Here is a 20,481-nt window from a genome sequence, read left to right as displayed (position 1 = left end):
GTGGAAAAGGTTTCTTTTCTATTATCTACGAGGGGATGATGGTATGAGTCTTGGTTCACATACAGACTGCATAAGCTCAGCTTCTTGTCACTTTAATTTGTATTGTATTGTCTGCCACATCGAAGCGGGAAGTGGGGGGTGTCTATTGTTTAACTGAAATGGAAAATTAAAATCATATACATCATTGAAATGTTTAAATTTGTATCTTGCCAAGGGACAGGAGTGAAACATTGTCCTTTACCCACTGGCACGTGTACCGTGATGTTGATCAAAGATCTGCTTTGTCACAGCAACAATACAAAAAATACATGTTTGATGATTAATTTAATGTCATATCAGAAGAAGCATCCAAACAAATGTTATTACTATACAATAAATTGCAGCAGATTTTGCATGCTTTTTCTACACAATAATTGTATTATTAATACTGGCTATATTTTGTGCACTGGGGTTTATGGTTTCTTGTATATGTAGAGAATGTAACAGCCCAATAACCCAAGGACCCAAAAGCACGACTCAGGAAGACAGAGGTAAAGAATGTAATTCCTTTACTCAACAGGTAACTACAGGTAACACATAGGGAACGCTGGAGAGCTAGGTTCAAAAACACAAGACAATCTGGCAGGGGAGAAGTGCAAGCGAGGGGACCTAAGTAGTGAAGACTAATGAGGGGATGTGCTACAGGTGAGACAGGGATGGGCCAGGTGAATGGAATGAGGGCTGACGAGGAGGGAGTGACTGGTGAAGGGGGTGTGAAGCAGGATCTGAAATGACAGGACAGTTAGTACACAGACAGGCAGACAGGATGAAAACAACTAATAGAGAAACGTGTGGCGCTGAACCGTGACAGAGAAAGACAAAACAATCTGCCTGGGAACTGTCTTTTTGTGTGTTTTGCATAAAGTTGTTTATTTTGCATAAAGAAATAGGTTTGAATAGTCCTATATGTGCTTTCTCCAACTAAAATGCCCCTACAGTACAAAAGAACACTGCTCTGGTTCCTAAATTAAAGAAAATAAACAACTGTGTTTCAAGTAAAACCTTTAATCTTAGAAGTAGGAGGAGCACTTAAATGCAGCAAAGTAATTGTATCCCTCCCAATGCTTGAACAGGAGATTTATGGGAACTGTAGGAATGTATGAAACCCCTAATTCTTGGAAACTGCAACACAATTGTGATATCTTTACTAATACATTTGGAAACATGCTAAACATGCTATTTTTCACTGTTTAATGTTTAAATTTCCCAATGGAAAACCGAGTGGACCAACTGCAGTGCCTCCATACATCACTCTTCAATGGACTTTCAGTATGCCATTCAAAAAACAAACCAACCTCTGCAGCTTTCAAATACATTTGAATTACATTCTGTTTCCTAGACATGATTGATAAGAAAAAGAATGAGCGGCATCAGGAACTAATTATCAAATCATCATTTCCCGCCTTACAAGTGCCTGAAAGGGACTCGTATCTGTGCAGGGCCCGCAGACGTGCTGCTGGTTGCCATGGTGCTGTTGGCTGAGCCTGCCGACCGAGGCTCGCTGCTTCCTATAGCACTCCTAGTAATTGAGATCAGATGCTCCTCTGAGTGGAACCTGGACTGGGAGTAACCTGGAAGCATTTATTTTATGGAGAAGATGTTTAGTTAAGCTATGCTCCCGCTCTAAATGAGCCTCGGCCCGGCTCTGGTGATGAATACGATTGGTGAAAGCACTGAAGGCTTGTTCCTGACGTCTTCCTTCCCCCCCCGGATCGGGTGACAGATTAGCAGACTTCCTGTCCAGTTGTGGAACAAGCCGACTCAACTGACGGAGAGGCGATAGGCGTACAGGCAAGGGCATCGTGTGTTATCTCAGATGGGGTTTCCGACACACAGCGGTAGGTCCTTAAACAGCCGACCAGGTATCATTCGTGAAAGCTGTTTGAAGAAGCAGCTGATTGTGAAGGAGAACAGACCTCCTCTGGAGTCAGCTGGTGGTCCATTTATCAGTGGAGGAAAGAAACGTTTAATCAAATAGGGCTGCACTGGTCACTATCGTTCATAAACAATGCAAAAGGTGACAAACCCACTGAGAATTATCATCCCTTAGCTGCATGGAGCTTGAACATTTCGTTGATTTTTTTGTTGAACGGCATCATAAACTTATATCATCGAGGTAGGAAAACATCAGCTTCCTAAAAATGACACTTTATATCAAAAAGGCATGCCAACCCCTGCTGTAAATTATCAGTCACTGGGTCCTGCCATTGTACTGTGTGCAAAGTCCTGGGCCCTTTTTTTAAATGATCTGAGATCTGTGGGCGGAGCGAGACTTGGACTCATTCATCAGCGGTCTGAGAGCTGGCACGGTTCACCAAAGAAAAACACAAAGTCCCCCTCACTGTATTTAGTCACTCTGCAGACTCACCACATCTGAAGTGTTCACGGTTTCAGGCGCGTATGGTGCGGCCCTCAAAGGCAAAGGCTCGTAGCCGAGTATCCACCCACGTGTCACTTGACCAGAAGGTAGCATGAGTCTTAAAATGGATACATTCATTATGCAACCATGTGCACTCTCTGCTTTATAACCCGTGCTCCTGCTGACTGACCAGGGAAAAATAAATAGTGAGTGAGTCCTGTTTGTGCTCCGAGCAATAGATCCTTTCCAGCGCCCTCTACTAAAACACTCCTCTGTTTCCTGTCCCACCTTCCATACATCCCCCGGCCGATCGGAGTGCGAGCGTGCCCGGCACCAGCCACCGCTACTTGACACAGCTCAACTCCGCCACTCTACACCCGGAGCTGCAAGGATCAACAGAGCTGCAGGATATTGCAGTCGGCATCAAAGTAAACATCCAATGCGTCCTGCACAAGTAATCTTCACGTTTGAACCTATTTGATGTGACAGTTTAAACACTTGAACTCGAAGTTGGCCTGTCAGGTGGGGGAGGTGGCGTTGGAGGAGGTCGGCCGGTGCCGCGTGTGGGGTGTGCATGCACTGACCTAAAGGGTTTTCCGTGATTAGGATTCCCGTTCACCTCTGATTGCTCCGGGTCACTGGAGGTGAGCGCAAGTGGTCGGAAGGAGGTAATTTTCATTCTGGAGCTGGTTACCTGATTGGGTAAGTAGCTGATCTTTGACATGATCATGATCAGAGGCAAGAGCAGGCTAAATTAAAATCACACAGAGCTATCACAACATGTTCACTTTGTGTGTATTATCATATTTAGGCTGTGGAATTATTGTGCCTAAAAGAACCGGATTTGACTATATTGTCCTTACATACTAACTTTCTATGTCTTCTGTCACCTCTTCTTAAGGTCACAATTTATTGCCACTGAGAAAAACAAACTTCTCTCTCAAATTATCTCGCACAGATCCATGTCCTTGTCATATTAAACAAACAAATAATGTGCTGCTCACAGAAATTCTCTTCTGGGAGGTTGAGGGGTCAAATTCACTTATGCTATATGAAAGGAGGTTCGAGGTAAGGCGGAGCAACAGATCAGAGACCCTGACGCTGAGGAGGTTCAGCATTTTGCTAATGGATAGTCCAACCTTTTTTTCTGGCAAGGGGTACTTCAACGATTCAGTGGGAAACAGATTGACAAAAGAAAGATCAATATCAAGGCAGCAGAAGCAGGGAGGTATCCTGACTTTTAGCTCTACACTCCTCACCCCTAGCACAAGCTTTCTGTCATACATTTGAAGCCAAAACTGAGTTAACCCTGATTATATCGCTATGGTTATTTTCTCAGAATTTAGAAAGCTCCTCCAGATAGAAGATACAACAGTTTTCACAGACTGAGCCTCATGACAAGTCAATTATTGTGTAAAATCGGTGGATTTCCCCTTTCAAGCTTTCAAAATTAAAAACACGAGCTTGAGACAAAGATGGTCCGTAGAAACTGAATTGAAAAGAAAAAGAGCTGAGAGAAACAGAAACATAGACTAGCTGTTGAACATAGTGAAGCATTTATCTGATAAAGAGGCAGATATTCCCCTCAGAAGTTGGTAGAGACCAAAATCTGAACTAAATGACAATCAGTGTTGGACTAACATACATCAGGTGACCAGGAACACAACTCCAAGCTCATGCTAATGTTGCTCTCTCTGGGATGGATTCATGTGTAAATAGTGTTTGCCAATTAGCTAAATCAAGTTAAAAGGTGATGATATGCAAATTTTGTGTTCACAATTTAAGTGCACCTCAAGCGGCCACAAAATGTGTTACTGTAGGTTCACAGACTATATACGTATGTGTCACTCTTGTGCCGACGTCGCTGACTTTAGACTGGAATGATGGGTTGATTGGGCTCAGCTTTCTCATGCCTAGTTGACAACTTGAATAACTTTAGCCCCGACTTCCCACTCGACAACAAAAGCCCCAAATCAAAAGCAAATCCACGTTGGCTTTTCGTTTGCGGATGATGCATCACAGACAATCCAGATATCTTGCAGGCTAAATATCTGGACCTGTTGGGGAGTTTGTTCGGGAGCGACACCCAATGAGAGCGCAAGACATACAGTTGGTTAAGGGAAAATCTGGAGGAGGGGTTGCTTGTAACAATAAGGATGTTACTGTATGTGTTGCATTTGCAAAATGTGCCTAAATTGTTGTTGTTGCACCCAGGTTGCTGTACGTTTGCATAAAATGTGACTGATCTGCATCGTGGGAAATAGTAATGACGTGTGGAAGCAGGCAGTTATGTAAAAACGTGAGCCAACTGAAACATCAATAAGCATCGCTACGCCGATGTCACTCAACCAGCGAGTGTTTGTGTGACGAAATTAAGTTTGGAGACCGAAGGGGATCTCTCCTGTGAAAGATCTTGATGTGTGTGATCCCATGTCTTGCCGCTCAATCATGTAGTGTGAACAACTTAAAAGACTCACAATTACAAGACAGCAAGTTGCGTAATGTTGACAGCACGCCAATCTGACGACTTTTAAAGTTGTAATATGGAAACTTGACATAGATTAAAAAAAACTGTCAAACTAAGCAGTTTATCCATTCAAGTTGACTTTGCTCTACTCTTAATCACTGACCCCAGACAAGTATTTTGAATGTGACGAATAACAGTTACTGACTATTACGTTTTACCATTTTCAGTTCAAAAACACAAATTGCACGTACCAACCTTCTTTCAAATACCAAATAATGATCTTTGAAATATTACAGATTTCCTCGATTAAATTTAGCAAATCACTCACTTAATTGCCTCAAACCAATATGCAAAACAGAAAAGGGTTCCAAATTAACACAAACAACTTCAATCCTATCAGGTTTCTTTGGCAAAATATTTGTAATAATTTCCATTTCACCACTTTTTCTGCTACTATTTTAAATATGTAGGGTTAGCTATATTTTTAATTTCCACTGCTTACCCGTTTCGCATTTTTCGTGTTTTTTCTTTCTCTCGCCAACTTCCTGAACTCTGACCAATCACCACAGGGGGCACTGACTGATACCAACAGGAAACAATCAAACAAATTAGCTGAAACTAAAGGCACAATGTGTGTTTGTTAGTTTTTATTTCAATGTTGTTTAGAACTGAACTATTTGAAATAATTGGTTGATGATGGCATCTTCTGAATCTCCCAGTTAACCATTCTTTCTTTCTTTATTAAAGTAAATTAATTCCAGTTTAAAGCCAAATTGATTTATGCCTCTAAAGGCAAAGGGCTGTATTTCTGAGGTTCTGGTGAAGCCAGCAGATATCCGGGCCAACACTTCCTTTTTCGTGGGCTGCTCACTGTTTACAGTCCGATTAGAAACTTGAGGTGCAAGACTGAAGTTGGTGAACAGACTGTTTACCTGCATTCAACCAAAGCCTGAGACCACAAAAAGAAACCAGAATGCTTCTGATGCAAACATCTCGTCCCATTGACTATGATTCTAAATGGATACAACATTTGTTTCTAGGGATTAGCAACTAATGTGTTTTAACCTCCTATGTCTACACCGGGGCTACATTTGCAAATTCAGTTTCATCACATCGTGAAACATCTGCATTTCTGGATGTTGTCTCTTTATGTGTGGTGGAGCAATGCGCAATAGAGGATACACTTCATTTCACAGTGCTCACTGGCCACTTGAGGGTTTTGTTCTTTCACCCAGCAGAGGAAAAACATCAGCGTCTTTCTTCCCTCTGTTAGTGGAATTGATCAGCTGCTTCCTGGCTGTAAATATAGAGGCATGCTGTAATCCACTTGATAAATATCAAGCAGAATACGGCAATCAGCTGAAAGCAATTTGCGTGTCTGTGCTCAAGCCAGCGGCTCGTGATTTTCTCTCCTGTCATCTATCATAGACCACACGCTTGGGCCAAAATACACAATACCCCCAAATTGCTGTCATATGGAGTGCAAGGCCTGAAAAAAAGCCCTTCATTTTTCCTTGTCTGTACTCCAAATAAACTTGTATTTGTTAAATAACTGGAGAGGGTTTTTCCTTTTTCTCTCCAATACAACTTTTCAGAGAAAGGGATGGTGTAATGTGTCATTTCCTTTGTTTGTTGAAAGCTTGGCTGCAGGACTGTAATCTAGATGGGTTTGATCTCAAGAGTAGATGCAGCCTGTTGAATGTTGGACGCTACAAACGTCAAACTGACTCTGCAACAAGCTCCCATAGGCAAACATTCACTGCCGGTCTCAGTTTTCTTCTATTATTCATGTAGTTCTTCACGTCCTCAGCGGTTACTCATTCTGAAAAATCTTACATTTTCATGCACACATCATGAAGAAGTATTTTAAAAAACTGTTGGTAGACACATCTAAGCCCCTTTCAGCAGCGATTCACAACCGTGTTTGTCTGACAAACCCGAAAAGCCCTGTGAGATGAGTTCATATACACCATCATCTGTATCCTCCCATCGTCTTACAAATACATGGATTTTAAACTGGATGTTTTTTTAACACTGATAAACAAAAGTGGTTATTGTCACAACATTGTTTTCATACAATTGAACTGTCTGCGTTTGTGGCCTCGGACATGTTTGCAGGCTATACGACCACTTTAGTTTCAACATGTATCCATCACTACTTATAATACATTTTAACTCATTCAGAGTGTATCAACGGGTATTTAGTAACTATTACAATGATTTTGATTGTTTATCTATTACTTTTAGCTTTATGTTTACTGATATACTGTTTAGCCATCCATTCAGCTGATATTTCAACTGATTCTTACTTTTACTAGTATCCACCACTTTGGGGTACCACTGATATAGCAAATCAGTTGGGAATACAGGCTTACATAGGAGCTAGGCCAAACATACAGTTGTAGCAATGAATATTTTCAAGCTCTGTTCTCACACAGCCTGGTCTTGATCCAAACACTTATCTCAAACATCTAACAATATTCACATGGACTTCAGTGGCAGAAACAAGATAAGACTTTGGTGTTGCGTTTAGGGCTCGCTCCGCCCTTCTCCAAACATTTTCTTTCAGCCGGCATGCCAAGCAGAGCATCCATCATTCATGTTGCGTGACTCTGTGCCGGTTCGCCGTAACATGCAACCGTTGAAAGAAAGAGGCATGAATCACGCACATTGCATTTTGTCCTCACCTCGCCCAAAATAATTACAGAAGCTGAGAGATGGAGGAAATCATGAACTGCATGCATTCAACCTGAGGAAGAGAATACTGTGTGCATGATAGTGAATATGTATATGAATATGTATATGTGTGCTTTGAGATGTACTTTGAGAGTACTTACATAAATTGTGCATGTATGTGGATCCTTTTAAAACTCATTCAATGTTCACAACGTTGTTATTGTTTGAGTCATTCTTTTGTTATTTAACTTTCTCAAATTCATTGTCACCTTTCATTTTGTATGTCGCTGTGGAATAAACAATGACGAAACACAGATTACGTTTGATCCACTGCAATGGATCAAACGTAATTTTTTTTTTAATGTATGAAACACATGCCATGAGCATAAAATAGGCTGACCAATATAATTGATCTTGAGAAAAAATTATATTACGATAGCAAGGTCACTAAAGGTCATCAAAACGTACATATCTCAATAAGCAACAAGCACATTTAAGTTTTGACGGGGGGGAAAATGTATTTTTTAAAGTTCAGTGTTTATAGTATTTGGCGGCATCTTGCAGTAATGTTACAGATTGCAACAAACTGCAACATCTCTCTTGTGTGTAGGACAACGACGCAAAAAGGCAAATGGCCCTATCTACCAGTGTCTGGTTTGTCCAGTCTGGGCTACTGTAGAAACAATGCGGCTGGCTCCGAGTAGAGGACTCGCTCCGTATAAACATCTCATTAAAAGGTAACAAAAACACAACTATTCTTATTGTCAGGTTTTTTTTGTGGGTTTGCTACCTTATAATAGGCCGTTTATACTACATAGGGAGCACGTCCTCTTTGGGTCCACCGTGTTGCACTGCCATGTTTCTACTGTAGCCCAGAGGGGACAAACCTAACACTTACCTGTTACCCGAGCAACCTCACCACTAGAGGCCACTAAATCCTTTACACTGTTCTCATAAAACTCACCTTATATGCATGCTTTTGATAATGAGAAAACTGAGTCTGATATTTAAAAATGACACGTTAATTATTGTTTGATTTCAAGAGAAAAGGGTCAAATTACCATTTGCCACATAAGCGGCTGCTGTTACCCTTCATACCAAATGCTGCAGCGTAGTAGTGATGGTTTATGGACAAACCCAGTTGAGAAGATATTTGAAATAGTCCTTCTGCATTTTGAGTTTTTTTTCGAGTGAGGTTACATGTTTTTTTTCAATGGTTAATTCCTTGAATTGTTAAGACTTCAATCTCGGTGCTTCAGAAAAAGGAGTCAACCCCCAGTGAGAGGAGGAGAAAATGGTTGCTTCATGCAAAGTAAAAAAATCAATAACCTTGAAATATTAGACTCAGTAGCTGTTTGATGTCTTTCGGCTGCTCAACTTCACAGGATATTACAAATGAATCCACTGAAAATTCCAGCTTTTATTCCACTGTTTAACCACCAAGACTGTTAAGATGTTTAGGCTTTACCTCTAAGTGAAGGCCAGTATGTTATAAAAGCGTTGCTATTCAGCTGTGGCAAAAGGGCCACACCTTAATGCTGCTTGTTTCCCAACGTTCAGCACAGTAAGATGTTGCCCTCATTTGAACTTCACTTGAACACCTCCACAGCAAGCGGACGACACACGTCAGACATTGTTGACATACCAGCCATCAAACTGTCCACTGGGGCCCATTGGAGGAGTCTAATAGCTTTAGCATGCGGTAGAGTTTGTTTTTATTGTGGCAGTGTGCTGGCCGCTTATTGTTTGGGGGGATCGCAGACAGCTGTGTGTAAAAGAAGGTCAAGTGCTGCAGGACAAAGCAGTCACACGCACACACACACACACACACACACACACACACACACACACACACACACACACACACACACACACACACACACACACACACACACACATCCATTGAGCTCTACGGGATGCAACAGGTTACCCATCCTCTTACCATCGTCAGGAGGTTATTATGCATTTCATGTTCCCAGATTGTCAGAGAGGAAATTCTGTAAGGATGAGGAACAGGAAACAGTTCAAAAGCCTCTTGCACGATGCATTTTTTCCTAGATAACGTCCAAAAGTGCTATTCAAATCTCATCAATGTTTTATTTCTTATATTAATTAAGATATGGGGCTGACTTTCACTATATCCATGTCTTGGAGTTAAATAGTGTGATAGTTTTATTACATTTATTTGATAGCTTTAATTTATTTGCAGATCCATATTATTAATACAAATTATAAATCAGCTAATGCATTATGATAATAATAATAATAAATTAAACTACTCAGTAGTGTAGTTAAAATTAACCTCACCTTTGCCAACTGCAACATTAAAGTGAAGAACAGAACAACTAATTATAATCCAGCATTCTGAAGTGGGTCATCCTGCATAAGGAGTACTTTCACTTTTGGAACTCTGATACTGATGTACTTTTACTTGATTAAGATTATGAATGCAGGATTTGTAAGTACAGAATATTTTTTCACTGTGGTATTTCTACTTTTACTTAATCCAAAAGCATGAAATATGTCTTCCTGTCTTTAGATTGTTATTGGATTAAAATGTTCTTCATATATCTGGCAGATTTTTAGATTTTATTAAGAACTATTATTATTCCTCCCTGGATCTTATTGTAATTTGCAACAATGTTCTTTACTTTACCATACATTATTTTCTAAAGAAGTGAATGCTAATTTAAATGTATAGCTTTAGGGTCTTTCTCAACAATTAATTTGAGGTAAAATGCTTCAGAAAGGTGAAGCTGTATTTGCTCCGTGTCATTTTTAGGGTGCATGATCCAAAACCGGTTCTTTCCTAATATTTATTTACCCTGAATCATAATCCCTGTCTCAAAAAAAAAACAATTAAACCGATCAAAAACCTGCAGATCATCACTAGAGCGACCATAATAGAGGGGAAATAGCACTCTTTCCTCCTTTAAGTCCTCCATCATCTGGACGAGCTCACTTCCAGTTGACCTTGCGCCACCTGCTGATTACAGTTGATGCACAGAGCTGCTGACATGTGTTACACTGACTGTACAAAGTGTCTGAGAGCCAATGCACTTCTGCTGTGAGAGATGCTTTTTAAGTGATCAATAAGAATTAGTGTCATTGATTTCATGGAAACCTACTTTAAGTCTATTTATTCTAGGTGGGGAGTTTATCGATTATCGTGAAATGAATGTAAAGCTGATGGTTTCAGTGTAAAAGCTTCAACACAAAAGGAAAAGAGTCTACCAGTCGCCCCTGTGAAATCTCTAAAATGTAAACTTATCAAGAAGACAGGTGACCTTATTCTCTGCACTTTAACACACAAAATAAACTCTCAACTTCTACTTTATTTTAATTTATTAACCGAATAGTTTTAATGTGGCATGCCGCACATTAAAACCACACAATTTCAGTGGCAAAACATTTGTCAGATAAGAACATAACTTAATACTAGATAGACAAAAACAACTGTCTTCCGTCACGTGGCTCAGAAGAGCCCAACATAAAGAATGTTTTGGTCTCAAAACGTACCCCTTAAAACATCATATGATGACCAATAAAACATGAAAGGGACTTCATCTTCAATCTATTAATCACACAATAGACAAACATAACTTGTCCATGTGCAGTATGAACAAGTTATTAAAGGGGTGTTATTGCATAACTTATTGCATCAAACATGCAGCCATCAATTTTAACTTTTTATGATTAAGATTTGCTAGTACAACATTTCCTTATAGTGTCATAGCTGAGCAGCAGTGTGACAGACAACGAGGGGAGTTCATGCTTAAAACACTTCATTTCTCTAACTCAGACTGAACAGTCATTTCATTCAGAACTTCACAAGGTCTGTTGATTTTGTCCTTCGCTTGTTGCACTGAAGTCGCTTAAGGCACTGAAGGCGGAACTATTAAAGCCGCCAAGAACCCTTTTAATGTGCATGTAATTGTGGTTTAAAGTCAGACTTAAAAAAAAAAATCTTAAGGTTCCCTGCTTGACCTGAATTAAAAATCATCTAAACTGATCAGAAAGTGGATAAGACTGCAAAACACTAAAAAATAATATATTATTTAAAGTTATATATATATATATATATATATATATATATATCTATATATATATATATATATATATATATATATATATATATATATATATATATATATATATGCTGAATAATTATCACTAGCTCGCATCATTATCATCTCGAACACTTCTTCTCCATCACTTGTGCAATCAGCAGTGATACAGTGAAGTGATTTTAATAAATTAACTCTGGCCTCCATTCTGCAAGCATCATTTTCCGGAAAAAAAGCAAGAAATTTAAGATAATTGGTGGGTGTTTCCAGAGAGATTTTCACCATTATCTTTTTTTCTTCTTCTTCGTGAATGCAGGCCCACAGAGAGGAGGTACAGACCCGCGGGCCCGCTGGTCCAATGGGCAGCATCACATCCCGTCTGACTGAACTGGGAGTAAACTCCGAGTCGAGGCGGAGAGAGCGAACCACAGCGGAGTCTGAGGCGCACACTGGTGCCACAAAGTTAATGAAGTTGGATTACATTTTTTTTTGCGTGTTGAATACAGAGAAAGAGAAGAGAGTTTGTTTTAAAAAAAAAAGAACGATGTCTCACGGAATTATTCGGATATTTTGTCTGTGATGTTCTGGGGAAACTTTTATTGGACGATGTTTTCGCTGTTTTGGGGAGGTTTTCCATGTATGAAGTATATGTTTTTCTATTACCATACAGGCCGTCTCTTCTTATTTCACTGCCTCCAATATTTATACCCGAGCTGGTAATTAACATAATCTTGCATTCCTGTTAATTTTGACAAGATGAAGGACAACACGGACTCCGGATTGCCACCTAAACGCAGATTTTTTGGCAGTTTATGAATGCAGCTGTAATCACCCAGGGGAGCCTGAAGTACTTAAATGGGTCCATCATGACTACTAGACAATCAAGCTCCTTTATGCCTCGAGATCAGCTGCAGTTTCTGCACATTGTCTGTTATGAATAGACCGATCTCCAATTGAGCCACTTCACTTTGGAGATTTTTCGATTTTCGATTATACAGCTATTGAAATTAGGATGCGCCGCTTTTTTCCTTCTCTCTTAGCTTGGTGGCTTGGTTGCCTTTTCTTGATTGCCAGATGAAATTGACACTCGGGTTACCACTTATCAAGCGAAGCATTTCAATCCACCGCTAATTGCAGATTTAGTGCCATCCTTTCTTTTCACTTGATTGCATGGGAATACAGCCTCCTATTGCGCACAAGAGGAATGATCGATCGTATATATAGTTTTTTTTTTCCTTCTCCTAATTGCATCAAATTTTCTTTTGTTGCCAGGGTTTAAATGCAGGAGAAACTGTTATTCCTTGTTTTGGACCGGATATAGTGTGGGTTGGGGCAGAGATGCGTAATGCGCAGAGCAAGCTCCGTCTTCTCTCCAAATAGGCAGCGTTCAAGACCCGAAAATGGTGAGTCACAAACATCTGGACGAGTTTGCTTTGCAACCTTTTGATTTCTTTGTCTTTCAATCGGTGTAAGCTTCTTTGATTCCGTCTTCTTCCTGAACTTTTTTTTACATACGGGGTAACCGCCGCAGGACTCTGGGCTTGGCAGAGGTTCAGGTTTAAATCAGGCTCGACTGTAACTTAAGGCTGTATCCGTGTGCATGAACAGGGATGTCGTTGAGAGTACAGACACCGAAACCTCAATTTATCTGCTTCTAATTTGCGGGTTAGAGTAAAGAATGCAACATGTTTAAACTGAGATAACTCCTTGGGTTGTAAAATGTAAGAGAGGCATACAATCGTGTCTTATCATAGCACATGCGTGGATGTATGGACAAGCAAGTCCAAGATAAATGTAGACTATAAATATAAATAAAAATCACTGGATAAAAGTAAAGCCGGTAGTCTATAATGGAATAAAATAAAATAGTTAAATAGGTTTATTAGCGTTTTTCCATGGACTGGATCTTCAGGTTTGAAATATTTCACGGACTATCTGTTGCAGTGACTCTTCGGCCGAATACAAATCAGCAAGAGACGATCAAACTGTTCTCGTCTTTGGTATAAAACCGTATTTTGTGACGCAGTCTAAGTCGGAGGTGAAGAAGGAGTCCGGCGAGTCCAGCCCGCCGGAGGCCGCCTGCCTCTGCTCTCCGGCGGCCAAGAACCAGTGCGCCAGCTGCGGCATGGAGATCCATGACCGCTACCTGCTAAAGGTGAGGAATAAGAGGAACAGTGATCTCAGAAACAATAATATGTATCCACGAAGCTTCAATAGATTTATCAAACTGCGTCTCCTAATTTGGTTGGTAGCTTGATTTGTATTCTATATTGTTCTCTTTACACCGCAATCTCTACAAAATATGCGAAAAAAGGCTGCAAAAGGCAAATGTGGGGATGATTTTTGCTCTGGTATTACAAAGCTTCTTTTGTTGTTGTTCCTTCTGCTTTTAGGGGGGGGGGGATCACTAAATAAACACATCAATTAAGTTAGTTGAGTTAATTATAAATAGATATGCCATCAATGCATAGTTATCGGCCACACACTCAGACGCGCATTAGTCCGTAAGTGTGACGGTTTCATTGTAATCTCCACAGGTCAACAACCTGAACTGGCACTTGGGATGTTTGGAGTGTTCAGTCTGTCGAGCATCTCTGCGGCAACACAACAGCTGCTACGTTAAAAACAAAGAAATCTACTGCAAACTGGATTATTTCAGGTATAGAAATCTGTTTTGTTCTGATTTGCTGTTTTTTTTCCTAAAATGCGAGCAAATTGTGAAAGTTGCTATCGGACCTTTTATTCTTTGAGCATCGGTGATTTCATTTTGATCATGAATCTTAAATATGTGACACGATTTCGTTTCATATCAACTACAGTTTAATTCGGTTATGGAGTCAATGTATTGAACAACATATCTTTTTAAATAAAACAAATCTATTGATTTCTAATGATTATTCAAAAATGACTAATTAACATATTTTTAATGGGGTTTAATTCAAATGTGTCGATTACCACATGACGTTATTCAAACGTTTACCATTAAATGTAAATGGTACAAATAAATAAATGTTTATTTCCAAACTAAATTTTATTTCGATTATTTTTTCTTTCTCGGTCGCTTTGTTTCCTCATGCCGATGTAGTTTATCCTGATAAAGAAACTGCACATTGCCAGTGCACACAGTAATACTGTAAATGGTTCATCCCCGTTGTTTCGAGGCAAATTAATTTGAGTGCAGATGTCTTCAATGACATTTGTCGAATATTTAAAAAACAAAGAAGATGACGAATATACCTGCTGGTCTAAACTCTATGGCGAGACAATAATCAAATTAAAAATAACACGGGAGCGTTTTTACCTAAATGTTCTTGTTCCTACGAGGTTTAACTGCTTCAAACCAAAGAAAATCTCTTATTGAATCCCCAAATTCATGTCAGCGATCCCTAACGGACAAATGCTTTTGTTACAATACTCAGAGAGCATCACTCCTGTTGTGTTTCACGTTAGTAAAAAGCCATCCAGACAAATCAAATGTGTATAAAAATAGCATAATTCACTACTTTTGTCTCTCAATCCTAAATCCTAAAAAAAATTAAATGTTTTTTAAGAGCTAATTTATAAAAACACTTGACTTTTACACTTGAATGGAAACAATAATTAATTTCCAGTGACAGGTGACATATGACTTCATCCAGGTGATAAATAATTGGACATAATTATACGTTTATTTTTCTGTGTGTTCTACAGCAAATTAATCTTTGCTCCCCAATATAATGTTTTGGACTCAAGTACAACAGGATTTGGCTTCTCATTGAAAAATATGTTCTGCATAATGGTCATGATTGGCTTTTGGTCTCCAAGATCTTGTTTGATATGTTGCAGCAAACCACGCACACAACCAAGTTTGTGAAACTAATTCTTAGACTGTAAAAGAACAAATGAATGCACATAAGTGGATTAAAACCCAGGCAAAGTGGACTAATGCACTAAACCTCCTTCATGTCAATTTGTTTTGGTAATTTGATTAAATGCAAATTGGTTTGTAAAATTTGCACCACTGATGTACAATATTAATTGCATTATTTGTCGCCAGGCCACTGACCAAACTTCGGTATTTGACGAGAATGTGTTGCAACATGTTAGTAATATTGTGCTCACATGGTGCATTTTACTTGATAAAGTGGTCTTTAATCACACTATCACAAATTAACTGACACATAGAAACCTGGAACCACAGACGCTCCATTATGGACGGATTCAAAGACAATGAGCGCCTGGGCACAGACTTTAAAAAGCCCCCTGAAAACACCCTTCATAAAGAAAAAAGCAAGACGCCCAGAACGAGAGAGACGCAGAGAATGCTGTTGGTTGAAAAGCTGCAGCTGAACTTCAGTATTTAGTTCCCTTTGGATTTGGAGAGGTGGTCCGACTCTTGTCCACAGTTTCCTGCCACAACAGATCAACAATAACACTCCTCTGCATAGATATTATACACAATATGACATCAAACTATAAATATAATAGGAAGCCATTAAATAAAGCATAAATTGATTTATGATGTTCTGACTCAAATTACTTTATTAGTTTCCATGTATCTATGAAATGCAACTGTACCCTCTGTGTGCAGTGTAGCTGTAATATGAAAGGAAAAATAATAAAAAATGGATTAGGGTTTTTGTTGGTAGATGCTCAATATTAAAATATTTGGTGAAGGATCAGGACATCTGTAACTGAGGTCTGTGACCTACAGCCGACCTTCACCTGCCCGTCTCCTTCTCCTTCCTCACAGTAGGTTCGGCACTAAGTGCGGCCAGTGTGGCCGGCAGGTGTACGCCAGCGACTGGGTGCGGCGGGCTCGGGGCAGCGTGTACCACCTGGCCTGTTTCGCCTGTTTCTCCTGCAAGAGGCAGCTGTCCACCGGGGAGGAGTTCGGCCTGGTGGAGGGCCGGGTGCTCTGCCGCAGCCACTACGACGTCATGCTGGACAACCTTCGCCGAGCTGCAGAAAACGGTAACAGACGTCATCAAACATGTATCTCTAACGATCCTGTTTGGATTACCAGCAAACATATGTCTGGGTCAACAAATGGAACCTTGTGAATTTTCTCGATCTCTAAAGTTTCCAAATTTCCCTTGAAGTTTCCTTCCAAGTAGCTTTTTTCCACATGACAACATGTGTGAGCTCAATACAGCTCTTTGTTGTAGTCACGTACCTCTATTATTAAAGGAAGTTTATTCAGTTGTTGTTATCCAATACACAACTCTAGATTTCTTATTTTAAACACAAAATACTATTTGATTGTTGTTACCTTCTACAATTAAAGATAAATAGCTGTGATATGTTCGCCCAGCATGAGATAAAATGATGAACCTGCTACATCTATAAAGTTAACTGAACGTTTTGTGGAGTTCTAACATAATCACAGATCAAATACAATAAGCTTGAGGAAGAAAGTGATAATTCACCCCCAGCTCACCATGTTACAGCTAAAAAGCTAAAGTTGTGTTCGATATGGATCCTAAAATTCATAATAACCTTATTGTTCACACTGCTAGTGACGAGACTCTGCTCTCTGCTTTTAGTGAAAGAAAAACTGTGATATAAATACTTTTGACTGTGCGTTTGTTGGCAAGAAACAATCTTAATTGTGTTAGATGGGTTGTTTAGACAAATGTTGTTTTGTGTAACTGCACAAAATGCTGACGGAAATGTAATACTGGGTTGAAGGAACTGTTGAGATTGTGCTCTCTTAAAGGGACAGGCCTCACTCTGGAGGGAGCGCTGCCCTCTGATCAGGACTGCCAACCAAAACCAGCCAAGAGGGCGCGGACATCGTTCACTGCTGAGCAACTGCAGGTGTGTGTGTGTGTGTGTGTGTGTTTGTTTGCAGTCAGTGTAGTATTACCTGTGTGTGGATTCATGACTGTGTGTCCTCGCAGGTGATGCAGTCTCAGTTCGCTCAGGACAACAACCCTGACGCTCAGACTCTACAGAAACTGGCAGAGATGACGGGACTGAGCAGACGGGTTATACAGGTAGGAAATAATCAAACGTAAGATAAAATAACTGCAATTTTAGAAGTAGTTCAAACCTGGGGGTTGAACTACTTTTAAAGGTTTGTGAGATATTTAGTGGGATGAGACAGAGGGAAAATAATGTCATGTTTATTTTGGACCTTTCTTGTAAAATACAGGATGGTTTTACCACTTCTTGCTTCTGAAAATGGTTCAAATGAAGCAATGAGAAAAGGGAGAACACGCTTTGCTTGAGCTGTTAATCACAGTTTGGAGACGTGCAAATCTGTGATGAGGGGTCACCAAATACTCTCGACTTCTTATATACTCAATGCTGCAAAATAGCTTCAGAATATGCAGAATCCGATACTCACATGGGGTTCTCACGCATTTTCTTAATAAACAGATGTTCGCAATCTTTGAAATGAGTTTTTAGACTAATAATAAATCCAGAGAATTTCCACCAGAGTTCAGAAATGTTCCTGCTTGTAGCTCCTAAAAATGAGGAATTGTCAACCTGTGACCAGGTTTTCCTCCTGAAATTGCCAGGTTTTAAGGATTTTTGGAGACCAGACGAGGTAAAGTATCTTGTGTTTTAAAGGAAAAGAGCACATTTTGAGACATTTTCTTCCCATTTTTATCTCAATTGAATCAACTTGTGTGTGGAAACTACTGATTTAGACCACGTTAAATACATAAACTCTCTGATGAAACCCTGACCAATGAAATGCTTTGAGGAAAATATTCAGAAGAAGACCAGTTTCATTGTAGATTACACTCTAGCACCATTAATTTGAAGGATAACATCTTCCCACTACACACTGGAATGATTCCTCTGGCAGACAAACACATGAGGTTTGGTGAGAGGAACAACACTCAAACCCTCATTTCCAGTGTTGTTGTTGTTGAGTATATCCCTCCCTGATTGCTACTTGTTCACCGTCTGAATTACTTCACCAGGTTTGGTTTCAGAACTGCCGAGCTCGACACAAAAAGCAGCCGCCTCTGGGCGGCTTCTCTCAGAGCGCCCCGATGTCCAGGATGCCTCCGTCGCTGCCGGACGATATCCACTATTCACCGTTCAGCAGCCCGGACCGACCACATCTGCTGGCCCTGCACGGATACCTGGACGGTGAGTTTAGGGGCCTTTAGTTCAGTGCCACTCACACATGAAAATTATATATATATTTTAATTAGCAGAATATGCTTTATGTTTAATAATCTATTCCCCGACACTATGATCAGCTAATCAGTAACGTAGCACATTTACTCAAGTACAGCACTAAGTATAAATGTGAGGTTCTTGTACTTTACTGGTGTATTTTTTTTTATCTCATGCTGCTTTTGACTTCTACTACATTTCAGATGAAAATATTGTACTGAATTTATCTTACAGTTGTAGTTAATAGTTATTTTATAGATTAAGACTTGACATGAAAACATCAGTTTAGAAGGTATGATGCACTGTTACACACATGTCCAACTGTCTCTAATATAGTAAAAGTAAAATGCTACTTACACATTAAGGCATAATAATCCAATGATATGATATGTAGTACAACAATAAGAGGGACATTTTTCTGCATCATAAGTACTTTTCATCCTCACATAGCAGTGAGATGCAGGGTGAAATAGGCTGTGATTTTCAATAAAGAAGAATAATTAGAATAGGGGTATAAATATGGATTAGAAAAATACACATCAAGGACCAAAAATGCATTGCAATACAAGTATTAAAGCCATATTTTGGTCTTGTGTATATGGGCTGTGCAATTTTTTTAGTTCATAAAAAGTATTTTGGGTTATAAAATGAAAATGACTTGAAAGGTTTTACAAAAGACATTTTGATATAGTGTCAGAGGCCCAAGTTTAAAGCACTTTATATTGTAGTTTTAGAAACACACACATTCTGAATATATCCTGAAGTCTCTGTGGCTTCACTCAACATTTAGGAGTTTTTTCCACCGTCGTCAGCAGCATTTTCTTGAATTAAATGACACTAACATGCTCACGTTGCTCCATCAACTTATGCGATCTCTCTTTTCTTCGTGCAGCTCATCCCTTCTCCGTCCTCGCCGCCCCGGGCCACTTGACCCATCCGTCCATCTCTTTACCACAGCTTCCCATCAGCCGCTGACCTCCTGCGTCTACCTTTTCTGCGTCGTCACCGTTCTGATGTTGTGGGGGGAGAAAAAAAATCCTCTGGGACGTACTGTCAGTAATCTGCTCTGTTTGGGATCCGAATTCCTCGTGGCATGCAGGACCTCGGCGATCTGTTTTCAATCAGTTGGATTCTTCTTTGCGGTGAGACTGTCTTTAAAAAGACAGCAGACTGTGGAGAAAAGGCTCACCTTCATGCCAACATGGGAGTTCTTTTTTTAATTTTTTTTTATTATATTGCAGATAAGAAAACCACTTACGTTTTATTTTTTCCTCTGGACACAAAACATTGCATCAGGTCAGGATTGTTTTCCTTTTGTTCCTTTTGTTTTCCCACTCAAGGTATTTTAATGATATTGCTGCAATATGAAAACAGGGAGTGTTGTAGCAGTATTACAGTAAAACCTCAGCATTTGTTTTTTGTATTGGTGATGAGCACATTTGCAGCTTTACTGTTTGTTGTTGTATTGTTGTCAGAAAACTCCTATTTATTCAGAACAAAACTTCACTTTTGAAAAAAAAAGCACTTTTAAATGTGTCTTGAAATGAAATAATTCAGTGATTGTACATTGTAAATACTGCTACAGTTTAATAAAATGTATCAGAGCCGTTAAATAATTTACTCATGCAGCAAGAGAGAGAGTTTTGTCGTGTGTTTGTGTGTGTGTGTGTGTGTGTGTGTGTGTGTGTGTGTGTGTGTGTGTGTGTGTGTGTGTGTGTGTGTGTGTGTGTGTGTGTGTGTGTGTGTGAGAAATG

The 20,481-nt window shown here is 39.7% G+C and overlaps 1 protein-coding gene across 1 annotated transcript; it reads left to right on the top strand.

Annotated features, from left to right (window-relative positions):
• Positions 1–13,218: 13,218 nt before the first annotated feature.
• Positions 13,219–19,702, top strand: lhx6b (LIM homeobox 6b; the record flags this gene model as incomplete). The annotated part of the gene is made up of 8 exons (XM_079222943.1): positions 13,219–13,230; positions 13,635–13,763; positions 14,146–14,267; positions 16,341–16,561; positions 17,307–17,407; positions 17,491–17,586; positions 18,526–18,697; positions 19,620–19,702. The coding sequence occupies 8 exons, from the start codon at positions 13,219–13,221 to the stop codon at positions 19,700–19,702; spliced, it is 936 nt and encodes a 311-aa protein (XP_079079069.1).
• Between the last annotated feature and the right edge of the window lie 779 nt (positions 19,703–20,481).

This window comes from Taurulus bubalis, assembly GCF_910589615.1.
Source record: "Taurulus bubalis genome assembly, chromosome: 8".
Classification (NCBI taxonomy): Eukaryota; Metazoa; Chordata; class Actinopteri; order Perciformes; family Cottidae; genus Taurulus; species Taurulus bubalis.
This window is presented reverse-complemented; position numbering and strand designations above follow the sequence as displayed.